Source organism: Meleagris gallopavo, chromosome 7 (assembly GCF_905368555.1).
Source record: "Meleagris gallopavo chromosome 7, MGAL_WU_HG_1.1, whole genome shotgun sequence".
Taxonomy (NCBI): Eukaryota; Metazoa; Chordata; class Aves; order Galliformes; family Phasianidae; genus Meleagris; species Meleagris gallopavo.
Genome location: NC_139410.1, coordinates 28,417,447 through 28,431,988, shown reverse-complemented (window position 1 = coordinate 28,431,988; position 14,542 = coordinate 28,417,447). Strand labels below are relative to the sequence as shown.

At 40.1% G+C, this 14,542-nt stretch overlaps 1 protein-coding gene across 3 annotated transcripts in view; it reads right to left on the bottom strand.

Annotated features, from left to right (window-relative positions):
- The window catches only part of CCDC93 (CCC complex scaffolding subunit CCDC93), a 32,873-nt gene extending 22,362 nt beyond the window's left edge, over positions 1-10,511 (bottom strand). The window contains exons 1-6 of one of the 3 annotated variants that reach the window (XM_085227682.1): positions 10,298-10,511; positions 9,237-9,350; positions 7,802-7,896; positions 5,566-5,677; positions 1,812-1,910; positions 1,390-1,446 (exon numbers count right to left, since the gene is read on the bottom strand). In XM_085227682.1, coding sequence (XP_085083808.1) covers positions 1,390-1,446; positions 1,812-1,910; positions 5,566-5,677; positions 7,802-7,896; positions 9,237-9,350; positions 10,298-10,339 — 519 coding nt within the window. In that variant the 5' untranslated portion in view covers positions 10,340-10,511. Of the gene's footprint in view, positions 1-1,389; positions 1,447-1,811; positions 1,911-5,565; positions 5,678-7,801; positions 7,897-9,236; positions 9,351-10,074; positions 10,206-10,297 lie in introns of those variants that run through there. The other 2 variants (XM_085227683.1, XM_085227681.1) reach the window with 2 other exon arrangements.
- Positions 10,512-14,542: the final 4,031 nt, after the last annotated feature.

Here is a 14,542-nt window from a genome sequence, read left to right as displayed (position 1 = left end):
CAGGCTCAGAATGGTTAAAACAGACACAGAACTAAAATAAAAGATGAAGTTGAAGCGTGTGCTTTTTACATAGGCTTTTTTAATATGCTTAACTTCAAACAATCCTACTCACGCAGGACAAATGATTCAACGTAAGAAGTTGCAAAGGAAAATAAAAGTGATTATGCTTGATATAATCTCTTATATAACACAAACTATGATTTTCTACAGTTCTTGAACTTTAACCTTGCTAAACCAGCTTTCAATCTCTTTCAAACACACATAATCCCAAAGTAGAGATTTTAGACAAGTGACAATAGAATTCCTCAGCAAATTTCTCCTGAATTTGGAAGTTACTCTTTGCAATTTTTCACTTGTTTCCAATCTGAATTTCTGTCATCCTTGTTTCAAACCTTGTTACATTTTTACCAGTTACATCAACAAGCCTTTTGCCATCAAGAAACTCCCACAACATGCATTTGCACACCCACAGAAAAGCAATGAAAGTCATAGCTTTTACGGTTATACAGTACATTATATATTAAGCATAGCCATTGTGCCATTAACATTAGCCTTGGCATTAGCCAATCAAGTACTTGAACAAAGGCACTGTAAGAGAATTTCCATTTAATAAGACACTCACTTTTCAGTGGAAGTACTTATTCTAATAACCATTACTGATATTTAATATTCCCTTTTCTAACCTTGGGACCATAAATCACACTGTACTGTCCCTCTGAGTAAAGAAGGGCAGGTCCTTAGAGCACAGGTCTAATGATGAATTCAGACAACAGCCTAATCTTTCACACTTGGTGATTCTCTTTTAGGAAAGTTGATTTCTCTTCCAATTCCATTGTAAGGCAATTTAAAGGTGACCTGCAGAAGTCTTGAAATTATACCCTTCCTTCCAGTTTCTACAGACAGGAAAGCTTGTGTGCTTTTTCCCCTTAAAATTCACTCTGCACATTCCTCTGGACTGCACTCGTGTTGACACCTTAAGAGATCTCATGAATTAAATCTTCTGTTCCCTCCATTTAGAAGGTTATACTGGTGAACAAATAAAACAATAATACCCATTTACGATGGAGATTAAGTCCAGTTGCTGGTGGCTTCAGACAAACAGCCCAGTGAAGGCTGAATGACCTGTAAGCAACCTTGTGATTTGTTTGATAGCATGGAACACCATGCACTGTGTTGGTGGTTCACCTACATATAATAATGTACACCTAAAAGGTTTCCAACATCAAGTGTTGTCTTTTGTAGCCCTTCCTGAGAATGATATTCAGCATAGGACCTTCTCAGGAAAAAATCCAGAAGCAGATGCTTCAAGCAGAATTAAACCAAACACTATCATTCATTACTAAAATTGCTTGCTTCTTGATCATTAGAAAATAATAATAATTTACTTACAAAGATATCAGTAACTGTTTTGATAGCCTTCTCTTTTCTTTGCATAAATTCATCATCCTGCAAGACATCAGAGGTGATTAAAAATACCAGGAATGAAGACTTAATCTCAACCACTGTAATAAGTTTAGCAAACAAATTTGTCAAATACTTTCCAACTGAGTTGACCAATTGTTTGGTGAAATGCTAGTGATTTCCTATAGCAGAAAAATATTTGTTCCTCACATCTGCTAGGTATGGCAGTCTTTCTGGTCTCTGCTTATACAGTATCTGATGTTTATGCAAGCCCAGTCCTTCTAGGGGATCTCATTACTACACTACAGAGAAAGAAAGTTGGGATGAACAATTCACAGAGCTGTGAAGCTGATATTGCACCCAGGCATTCTACATACTGTAACAGAAAAGCAAACTATTTTCTGTCTTACCTCTGGAAGTCTATGAGTTTTTTGAAACTGTGATATAGAGTAAGAACGGATATAGTCCCCCATTTCTTCCCTTGTTTCTATTGCACGTTTCACCAGCCACTGAAAAAGAAATCTGCATCAGTGGGAAAAGGAAGGAAGACAACAACAGCCGACACTGAACTGCTGCATCACTGTTTTTAATACAATAAAGAAAAAACACAAACAAGACAATTATTTGTGAAGATGGTAAGTGAAGGACCTACTCCTAATAAAATGACTGTGCATTAGCTATTGCATAAGCATCGTGTTGGCCATTCCTCTATGAATTAAAAAGACGAATGAAAGGTTGAATCACACAACTATTAAGAAATTATAAGAAATCACATGGCTACCCTTGCAGTTGTATTTTCACATGTGAACACCTAAACAACATTCATTCTGCTGAATTTCTTATACTGAACACCACAAACCACTTCTGAGTCACTCTGTTCACATTACAGAGTGATTTAGACTGAACTGACTCCCCTTCCACGCTTCTTAGAACGGGGCCTGATATCCCCCCCAAAAAACACTTCTATGTATGTGATTTTAAACAGTACTGCAGAATTAGTTGTGCTCCTTCATGATTTCCCTTATAGTTAGCTTGCAGTGCAACTTCTCATATACTTAATTGCTTTTATATTTTAATTAATTTCTTACAACAAGTATGGAAAGTATTGAAGCTTCAACTACTAGGAATTCTCAGCTGTCAAACTGATTTATAAACACCATGAAATCTTCACAACCACAAGTAAAGTTCATCTGAATTCTACCAATATCGATTTGCGTGATCCAAATATTAGCATCTCAATTAAATGTATTCCAAAAAGTAAAATGACGAGTCTCTGAAATGCAAATAATTGTGTATCACTTTTAGCATTATTTATTTAGCTTGCAATTTTAAGGAAGAAAAAAATAAATCAATAATTGACTTCCCCCAAAAGATCTACAGCCCTCCCCTACCCCTTCTAATAATGAGTTGGAGAAACTTCATATCTTAGCAGGAGGAAGCTGCTACTTCACAGTAGCACACTCTTAGCTAGTAACACACTTTTACAATGTACGTGTGACCAGAATACTAAGTAATTAGATTTTCAATAGTATTCATCATTACTACTTGTTAAACATTATCAACACTGTACTTGTAAAACATAGAGCAAAAACACAGTAGTACACAAAACAGTGGAACTTCGGTTTTCTGGCATTTCTGTTTACACCATGGAACAGTCAGCGTAGCTCAAACTCACCAGACCATGACATCCATTCTATCAGCCAGCAAAAATTATATCACATTCTATACTCAAAACACTACTACGCTATATGAGCCATCAGGGTTGTCTCTCTGCTTCACTACTTATGGCACAGGCCTTTGGTTCCAGAAAGTATTGTGCTTACAGCACAGACACAAAAACATGACTATACTCTGCATGCAGTCAGGTATACTTCTATTTACTCCAAAGATGCCCTCGGGAGCACACTTTAAAACAAACAGATAGTCCAGGTAGCTTCTACATAGTCTGTGAACATTCTTCTACAAAGCAAGCTTGAACTGTTCACAGTCCAGGTGAGCAGTCAGAGTGGGGGCAAATGGGCTGGAATTGGACACAATCACAAGCTGAACAGATAATGTTCCAGGCTCAGCGTATATTCTAATGTTCTCAGTGCTACGACCCAGCACAGAATCTGTCTTTTCTCATTAGTCCATAGCACTGACATAGCACACCACTAGGATGTGACCTCATGAGTATTGGCTCTGCCCCAGGTAGAAGCCATTACATCTAGGCTCTACACATTTCAACTATTTTTTCCTGTTACAGATCATTGATCTTTTTCACAAACTACAGCCCCACCATGAAACAGTGCATCTTTGAGCCTATGAAGTTTTCAAGAACCACATGCCTTTGCAAGACAAAAACATTTCTTGAGATATTTATAAGACCACACAAAAAGCCACAGGAGATTCAAGTATACTTTGTCAGAGAAGATAAATCTTGTGAGCTGTTGACAGCCTGTGCAGCAGGTCACATCAGAGATCAGATCCAACTTGGGATTCAAGTTTGAGCCAAAATGAGTTTTCTGCGCTATAAACATCCCTGGAAATCCCTGGAAAGTGAAGGGAGTATGCTGACAACAAGAGAGCTCAAAATATAAGCTATAAATTGCAAAGCACACTTCAACACAAGATTGTGTACATACTTTTCCTCTGTAAACACAAGCAGAATTCACGCGGAAGAACTGCACCATATCTGCTCACTGGGTTCTGACTTTTTAAGTCTTTTTTTCCCCCATTTTTTTTTAAAAAGAAAAAATTTTTACAGCCTGTGGCACTAAGCCAGGACAATTTAATTCTTCCTATTCAGAAGGATTCAGCTAAATTCATGCCATTGAGTTCACTGGACTAGCTTGCACAGTGCAAAAGCTTTTGGAACACAACTCTAAGCAGAGGAAAGAGCTTCTGTATCACCTGGGGACTGCCTTGTGATTTATAACTAGTAAGTGAATCTTGAATTCAGCTATGAATTGAGTGAAGTGTCATTATCAAATACACAATTCCTATAAGCCCTGGCATGTTAGGCCTGTTAAGATCCTGCAGCCTTCCAGAAAATGACAGAAAGCCACGTTTCCAGAAAATGATCTTTTACATACCAACAACTTACATTCACCAAGAAAGACTTTCTTGAACAAGCATGGGTTAGCTATACCCCTCACTGCCTAGCAATTAAGATCAAGTGTCCAGAAGTAACATCCTAAATCAAATTTTGGACAAAGGAGGTTAAGAGAAAAGAATATGTGGTGCTACATTTTTTAGAGCAGGAGTAATAATCTACATTTTCACTTTAGGATAGGAATTATTCTTCCTGTGAGAGATGTCGTTTACACGATATATGTAGCCAATTATTATCATTTCAAATTGATCAGGGCGAGAAATTAATCTGAGGTAGGTTTTCTTCACTAGTAGGATACAAGTTCAGAAGCAAAAACTCACATTGACAAAATACAAGCTTTCCTCTGTAAGCAGGAGGATTACAGCTTGAAAGCTGTGTACTAGTAGCATGCACTGGGGGAAAGAGAGTTAAGAGTGGTTTCCCTCAAGAGCCTCTCATTAGAAGATAAGAAAACCAGGAAGTTCTCCTTGCTTCTTATAAACTGGAATTTATATGAAGCTCTTGCTTGCTACACTCTTTCACAGGAAGGAAGAAAGGAGATAAAGAAAAAGCCTGCTGGACTGCCTCAATTTTCCCTGTTTATGAGAAATACATTTTTGTGTGCAGATGAAGTTAAAGTCTGAAGAATGATAATAACATACCAAGCATTCTTAAGATACCACACGTAAATGGAACTTATCACATGTCAGCCTGAATCTTAATAAAATGGAGAACTACGAGCATGCACGTGGTCAGTGCTGCTCAGCAAACACACAGCAATAGGGTCACAACAGAGGAATTTATTTTTCCACCCATACAGTCTTTCAGTCCTTTTAAGCAGACAAATATCACAAGAGACAGATCGTGACTCCTCCTCAAAGAATTCAGTACCTGTGTTTTTCTTAAACACGGATCATCTATAATGCCATTCAGCTCTTCAAAAGCATTCATCTGAACTACTTTTCTGTCGTTATTCATTTCAAAGTTAAATAAAGAGACAAACAGTACTATGGTATGGATCCTTGTTAAAGTCTGCACGCAAATTTTATGGCCTTTTTCAGCAAAGTACTGATACACAGCACAATTATTACCTGTACAACAGGAAATATATGAATGAAATCCAGACCCTGGATCTGATGTGGTTCCAAACGATGAGGACACTTCATTTTTGGTAATACTGACACAATTTTTTCAGTTAAGGCACTATTAGGAGAAAAAAAAAAGTAACCAAACAAAACCAGATGAACACAAGTGCACGCATATCCCAGTTTCCACTTGAAAATTTCCAATTATTTTTGCAAACACAATTAGCAGTTAGAAAGTTCCCTCTAGTGGCTTCCACTGCATACAGCTGTAACTTTCAGTTACAGAATAACTTTTACATTGCACTATATATTCCCCAGCAATGATTAAATAGCCCGTCACTTCAGATGAAATGCTCAACTGTGATACAAAATGCAAAGGTGTCTGTAGATACAGTGTTTATTTCTATGTGTGTATTCTATCTTTTAGTAATACTACGTAAAAGATATGCATTCAAAGACTAACACGTCCCATCTAAGGACTTAAAAATTTGTTTAATAAAACTGCCAAATTATCCCAGTGTCATTACTGAAAGTTTAGGAGTACAAATATGAACTACACCTAACTGCTAAGCACGGTACAGTTCATATGGTTGTGGTTTGAAGTGGGTAAAACTGAATTTACCAGCAACTATCTCACTCCAATCTGGTGAAATGAAAGGGTTAATCTAACAAAGCATCCACCTACAAGAACACCATTCTGCTTCCAACAAATCCCTCATTGTAGAGCGAGGCCTTTTTTGCTGTCCATACTCTACACTGCATTTTAAAGCAGGTGTCAGCATCAAGAACGAACATGGAGAAATCAGATTTTCCCATGAAGGAAAACAATTAAGTGGCCCAGTACTGACTTCAGTGATATCCTGTACTGCTCAGATCAGATGGACAACTGATACTCTGACAGAAATGAAGGGGAACAAGAGGGATGAGACAGACCAGAGTCTTGGAATAGTGCCTTTACAAAATACAAATAAATCATTACTGCTGCTGTGGGAGTTAAGCTTGGTTTTTGTTTCGCCAATTTTACACGCAGTCAGTTGGAGAGAGAAAAGAACATTTTAAGAACAACTTAATTATTTCCTGTTCTTAAGGATAAGAAACATTTTCTTGGCAGCTAACAACAAAAAAAAATCCCAGAACAAGAAAACCCACCGCTACCATCTTCATTGCTAGTCTAAATCTGTGTGTTTTTACCAATGCTTTATGTAGCTATGATGATCGAGTAGTTCTAAATTTAATGGAGTAAAAACAAATCTTTGTTTCTAAATGGATTAAAGTCTTGCCAATGCTAAATGATTTTTGAGAAAACAGTACAGATGGATGCTCTTTCCAACTACATGGAGAAAGTAAGTCTCTTCATGTAACTATAACTTGAGAGGCTACTTTCACTTTCTGCAAACTTTAACTATGGCTCTTATCACAGAAACACAAAGAAATAATGCAATTCAGAATTGATTCTCTCTCTCATAATTTTTCTCATAAATGATTTTCACAGCCTTTCTGAATACTCCTAAGCCAGCTAATTCCTGTAAATTCCTTGCATGAGAAATTATACTGAAACCAAATGGTCTCATTAGGTCATAATAAGGATAGGTAACTGTTTTAGCAACAATGTCATGCTTTAGATTCTTTCTGCTGATGCCTATAGTTCCAACCCAGAATCAGACAGAGGAATAAGAGGTTATTTCTGCAGACAGAGGGAACTCAAGGATGGTCTTCTACTGTTGCATTCCACAGTTTCCAGCAGCGTGGTCTCTCTCTGTCATTTGTTTTGGCCTCTGCATCATCCCCTTCTGCCAGCACAAGCATCTGTACAGCTGCACAGAAACCTGGAGCCAGTAACTGATTCATTTTAAAACTATTTTTCTTTTTTTTTTTTTTTTTTTTTGGTAGGCTTTAAGCTGGATCAGTTCTCAATCCAGTTTCTTGTTCAGCCACATAAATGCTTTTGCTGCATAGCAGGGATACGTAAGAGCACAGCAGCGCACAGGGGGTAACAGTGCCTTTTTTTTAGAATAAGCTTCTTTTTGGTTTTACAGTTCATAGAACTACAGCCTGAGTATCCCAGAAACCCACAGAATGTTTTGAAAGTTAGTGATCTTGAAAACAAAGAAACTTTAACTGAAAATCCTCGTTACAAACAGGCAAATAACAGATAATTCTTCCTATCTTCTTTCCTAAGACAAAAAAAAGAAAACAACAACAACAAAAAAAACCCCACACTGTTGCCATTTCAACAACTTACATTTTCTGACCAATAGTAGAGTTCTCCTGAAACAATAAATCAACGTCGATATCAAAGTTGCAGGTAGTGATGCACCACGTCATGCCGCCTACAACCTATCAAGGGAGCAACAGCATGGTTATGCCAAGGGAACCTGAAGAGATAGAAACAAATATATCCTACATTCCTAAATGCTGACATTTGTAACACCAAGCGCTAGGTGTGCAGGATAAAAATGGTCATGTACATCCCTAACTCTGTAGAGATCATTTTCAGACCCTGTTCCTAGAGCTACTTAGACATATTTAAACTCCTCAGCTATTTCATCAACTTTTCATTAAACACCAAAGTACTGAAAGACAATCTCGTGCAAACATATCCAATATAACCTAAATGTATGCAAATATGATGAGCATACGGAACAGTTTAAAATGTAGAAAAACTTAACATCATACTCCAAATAAAGATGTTACAAGGTTTTCTAAGACCAATTAGCCTCTTGACAAACCCATCTAAAACACTTAACCAGTATTCTTTCTATCTTAGCAGCCAGCTTGTTTTCAATAGCAATGCTTGCTTTGTAAAAGTTGGGCACTGTCAATTGCAATTGTATTCAGGCATGTATAAACCTGATGCATACACTTCTATGCAGGAAGGCAACATTACACCCCAAGGCTGTCTCCTTGGAACTACTTTGTGTGTGCGTGCACAGCCTCGTAACACCTAAGATCAGTAATGCCATGCAGTTTTCAGAAACTGAAGCTGGAAAATATAGCTGTGCTATGGCCAAAGGAAGAGCAGAAAACAGAAGTGTCCATTTAAAAAACTCCTCTCAAACCTCTGTGCAGGAACTTCTCACAGTGTCAGCACTAAAACAATTCAGAAGTCTCTTTTCAGCTTGAACTTTGCTCACTGTCACTACCACATACTTCCTGCCTAGGACAATGAATGGTTGACACACATGACATTTTACAGATATATAAAACAGCCCCAAAATAATTTCACTAAGATAACTATTCTGTTCTCTTGCCAATTCTCTCACTACAAATCTCTCTCTTTTAAAAATTATTGTGCTCTTTATAAAAAAAAAACAAGCGTTTATCTCCAAACATCAGATATTCCTAGTAGTTTTAGTTGACAGAGGTGCAGAATTCCCTATATATGACTCAAACTTAAGCCGTACCATGCACAGAAAAGCATATCAGCATTAGTTTGAATCCAGCTGTCTCTTTTAAGACAGACTTCGTCGCATAAAAATGTTTTAGAAAACATAAGAGGTGCAAACTGTCTGAAAAGGGCTCATGTGCAGACACACTTAAATGGCAAAGCCAATGCTGCAAATGTCTTTTATTTTTTTTTAAGAAGAGTCATCTAGACTTGCTAAACTAACTCGAAATAAAAATGTAATCCACATATACTTAAAAAAGGATTTTATAAAATAATGCATTAGTCTCACCTTGTCAAAGGGTGATAACCCTTTGATTCTTGCTCGGAAATACCCAGCAGCCACCAATAGTTCCAAAATTTCTGTCAGCTTGATGTTTTGTTCCTCATCTTCCCTTGTTTCAACCTGACAAATGAGCAACAGAACACTCATTCAACATTTCTCCCCTCATTCTTGTTACGAATGTTTTCCAGACTTAAATATCTTAACATAGGACAAGTTAGAGAAACCAAGGGCTGCCATTAACTCGGTTGTTTCAGTGAAAAATAGTAAAGAAATATTGAATGCGTGGATTAAATGCCACTTCTTCTTCCCCACCCATTTAAATACTACAATCTGCCTCTCCTATCCAAACTCCCAGTCTGCAGCCTGTCCCAATGGCCATAACACAGTTCATTTATTCTCAGTTAGGTACATTTCCTTCAATTTCAGCCTTCACATGACAGCGTAATCCACATTAACACATCTATTTATTTGTTTATTCATTCATTCTTAGAGAGAAACAAGCAGAAAATTTGTTGTGGCTTTCCCACAGTTCAGACAAGGCAATTTTAGACCAAGTACGGCTTTAAAAAAAAAAAAAAAAATCAGCTAGTTTTTGGTAGGGGAAATTGGATTGGGTTGGGTGCTCCTTACCAAAGCAGCGCTCCCCTAAAACTGTTTTGTTTTGTTTTTTAATTTGTTTTCTATGGTAAGGGACGGTGACCCACAGAACCGTGACCCAGCGGCGGCAGGGAGCACGCAGGGCTCATGGGCAGGCCGGTAAACCGCGACACGAGGCAGCGGGCCCTCCTTCGGGCACCGCACGCTGCAGACACCCCTCACCCCACCCAACCCCCCCATTCCCCACCGGCTCTCCCAGAACCTTCCCCCGACTCTCCGGCACGAAAGGCCGAGCGATGTCACGGCGCACGGCTGACCCACGGGAGCCCCGGCCGCCGGGCCCGGCTCCCCCCGGCCCCATAGCACAACGCAACGCCGCACGGAGCCCCGGGCGCGGCCCCACAGCGCGGGGCCGGGGGAAGCCGGGCCTCTCCGCCCGGGAGAAGCGGGGAGAGACGCGGCCGCAGTACCTCCTGCGGGGCCCGATGCTCCTGTCCCCGGGGAAGCACCATCGCCCTCCGCCTGTCACGTCCGCTCCCCCCGCCGCAGCGCAGCGCAGCGCCCGGCCGAAGGGCTGTTCCCGGCCGGCGGCTGCCGGGTTCCCCCACCCCCGCTCAATGGTTCGCCCGCACCCTCCTTGCGTACAAGCGCATCCGGGCCGTGCCATTCGCGGCAAGGGGGTGCGGGGGAAGGAGGGCGGGGGCTCCTCATGTGACCGCTCGCTCGGAGCGCGGCCGCCAGGGATCGCCTCTTCCACCCGTTGGAGGGCAGCAAAGCAAAGCCGAGGCCGGCCGTGCTGATCGGAACGATCATAATAAAAGCAAAAATATGCCGGGCTCGCTCGGTCCGCATCCTGGTGTAACCACGGTCATGTCTTAATTAGAGTTGCAGAAAACTGTCGCGCAGCCCAAGAGACCGACGTGAGCAATGCACGCTTTCGTATCTGCTTTCTGCTCACGGAGAGCTGCGAGGCTCTGATTTGTCATGCAGAGAGAGATTGAAGCAAACACACGGGAAAGGGGGGGCAAGAAGTGCTGACCTAGAGGCAGTGGCCCGCACCGGTTGTAACGAAGCTATTGAAAGGAAATACTAGCTTAGAAACAAGATTCCTGAGCCACGATATTGCTGTAAAATTCCCTTTTGAAGAAGCATTTTAAAGGATTAATAAGAAGTAGGAGACACTGTCAACTAGAGGCTAACTGCATGGAAGGCAAGGGAGGGATGAAACTTGCTCTGGAAACAGCCCCTCTCTTCAAGAGAACTGAAAACATTTTCCTCCTTGCAGTGAAAGCTTCAACCTTCACAATTCACAATTCGTGCACCTGACATGTGGCTAGGAAATCAAAAGGAGGGCATGAAAATACAAAATTCTGTCTCTATTGTCATTACAACTCATCTTTGATTACTCAGACCTCAATAAAATGCTCCACAAAGCTTTGCTTTCCAATACCTAATTGTGATGCAAATCTACCCGATTATTCAGAGTCCTTGTCCCCTATGACATTCAGATAATCAATCTTCTAAATACCAATTAGGTTTTAAAAAGTCCCAAGAGGGACACAGTGTAAAAAAGAAAAACCTCACTTTCCTCAGATCTCTAGATTTAATACTTACAAACCTCTAGAAGGTTCAGGTTTAGTTTTAGTTTTCCCCTTCCCTGCTCTATTCTGATCTGTGAAGGTTAGCCACGTTCTGCCTTTTAGCGTGGTTGCTTTGAACAATACTGTCTTGATTTTTTTGATTTTATTAATCTTGACCCCATGAAGCTGAACTAAACAGGTTGGTTTGTTTTTCCATTTTATAACCACAAAACTTTTTTTGCTGTTGAGCCTGGACTCCTGACAGTATCAGAGTGGGTCAGCACCAAATGTAGCCATGAAGTTTCACTGTATATTTTAGTACATACTTGTTCCTTCTCATAGGAAGAGTTAAAACATGAGACGGAGTTCTATCAGCAATAGCACAAGCTCCACTCATTATGCAGACACTTTAGGTAGGTTTAGGTACTTTTCCAATTGCCTCTATGTTGAGGAGGCCTAAAGGACAATGTTTTCTATCCATAAATTCTGCATGATAGATGAAGGCTAGTCCCTGCATCACTTTCCTTTGAACATGGTCTTTTTGATAAGGGCTGTGTGCCTCCATAATGCCATGACTGTGTCTTAGTCATGTTCCTGATTCCCAGAGAAGCCAGAGCCAAGTACAGGGGACTGAACCCAAGCCTCCTGAAGTTACTATCTTTTTTTTTTTTGCACTGTTTTCTGTGGATCATTTCTTGGATGAACCCTGTTTGCAGCTCATCTTGTTGCCTGGCAGCTCCAGCACACAGATGACTTCCATCCTGATTTATAACAACATGATTCCTGCCATGAAGGTTTTCATCTAGGTTTCTGGAATCAGCAAGACTGCCAGGCACAGCAGCAGTGTCTTCCTCTTTGTGCATTTACGCTTTTTGTCGTCTTTGTTGTCTTGGTTGTAAACCAGCTCTTTATAGATACTGAATCCCCCTTCCTCTGTTGTTTAAATGTAGTAGGCATAAGAAGCCATTTGCTAGGCAATTGCAAATTTCCAGTTATCACTTGTGGAAGTAAGACTCTGTGAAATGAAAAAGTCACAGACCTGTTACAGTAGCCATTGTGTTAGGAGCTGCAGCAGACCATTGCATCCCATCAGACAGGCTGATATGTTTTGCAAGGTATAGTGCCCTTTTAACACAGACGACTTTACACAATGATATTTTAAACATGCCTACTATCACATCCATTGGTGACATTTAGGAATTCTTTACTTGGGTGGTGATGAGGCACTGGAACAAATTGCCCAGAAAAGTTGTACATGTCCCATGCCTGGAGGTGCTCAAGGCCAGGTTGGATAGGACCCTGGGTAGCCAGATCTGGTGGGTGGCAACCAGCCCATGGCAGGGGGTTGGAAATGGATGCTTGTTAAGGCCCTTTACAACCCAAGCCATTCTATGATTCTACGATTCTGAGATTCGGGAACCTTTGATTTTGGAGAAACGTTACAAGAAGTTTGATTTTGAGAGTTCCTACCATGCCCACTTTGAATCTCAGGCTACCAAGGAGATCCCTTCCCTGGACACCATCCTCATGGAGACCAAAGCTAGTTTGTTTTCATGATTGGTACACAATGGCTATAATTTTGGCACAAGGGAAATAAACAAGTTCAGAAGCCTCCTATGTAGCCCTAATAATTTCTTTCTTCTAATGTTCATTAGACTGGCATTATTAAGAATTCATAACAGTTCTGAATATAACACACCTCAAGCAACCATCACAGTTCTGGATCATTTTTGACTGTGGAGTAAGAGCTGCCAAGAAAAAAATGAAGTTAATGATGGAGAATCATGGAGATTCATGATAAAAGCCTAGAACACATGCGAGCAGTTAGAAAAGCTGCACTGAAAAGCAGCAAATTATCTGCTTTAAACCTTTCACCTTCATCTCTGCCCTGCCAGCGTCTGGAGTTCTGATTGCTTTGCAGCTGTTCTGGCTGGTGGGAAGGATGGAGACCTCAAGGACAGCTCTGTTTCCATGTAGGTACACACTGCAAGGTCCAAACAAGGACAGGCAGAGCACAAGCTAACACAGAGCAATTATTCACAGTGGAATTTGTTCAGGACAGTGCTATTACACATCTTTTCTTTTGAAAGTCTCGGGGCATTTGTAGCTCTTACAGCCAGGAGAAATTAATCTCTGGGAGAATGAAGTGGGCTTTTTCTGACTCAGGTATCATCTGTGGAACAGCTAATTAAGTCTGAGTCTTTGAGTCTTCACCAGAGAAAGTACAAAGAAAAAGAGAACAATTGCACTGTAAGTGCGTCACGCAGGCCTCGATTTGGCCAGGGTATTAAATTTCAGTTAGATCACAGGTGTCTGTGAAGCTGGCACTGGAGAGAAATTTTTTGTCTTGTTTATATTTAGACTGAGCAAATCTGATTTGGAATTGTTGAAAAACAAAAAGCACAAGAACTTAACTTATACTTTTGAAAGGTAAAACTTTTCCAAATAGAATCAAGCTCTCAGATTTATTTGGTGTTGAAAGAAGAAAACAATACAGGCTGTTGGATTACTGTCTGTCTTGGAACAAACCCTTACACAGGGCAGAGTGGTGTATATTTTCACCTTCGATTTTTTTTTTTAGGCAAACTATATGGATTTAGACTTTACCTTCTACGTGTCATAACAGTATGGCACATCCTTCACTTGAAATAGTCATAAAAAGGAACAATTAAGTTCTCCTGTAGAGCCAGATAATCTGGAACAATAACAGACTTCTCACTGGTACACTTCACTCTCAGGAGAAAAACTGTCTGAGGTAGAGGAGTTTCTCTGCCTTTTCTTTTTCCATGTCAATTTTTGTGAAAGACAATTGAAAAGACAGCTAAGTAGTAAAAGGAGCAAAAGAAAATACCAGTGATGAAGCAGGAAAAAAGACAGAAAGGTACAAATGCAAGGTAAGCACTTGAGCTGAAAGCTTGAACAGAGCTAAGCAAAAAGGAAAATAGGCTGAAGACTGAGTGGGAAGGTATGTGAAGTGCTGAACAAAGACATTCCCATTTCTTACCTGATTCCTGCATTATTCAAGTAAATAGGACTTTTCTGTGAATTACAAGCATCAAGAATGATTGTGTCAAGAATTATTTCACTTCGTTGACTTCTAGAACAGCCTCCCCTGATGAAAAAAAAAAAAAGGAA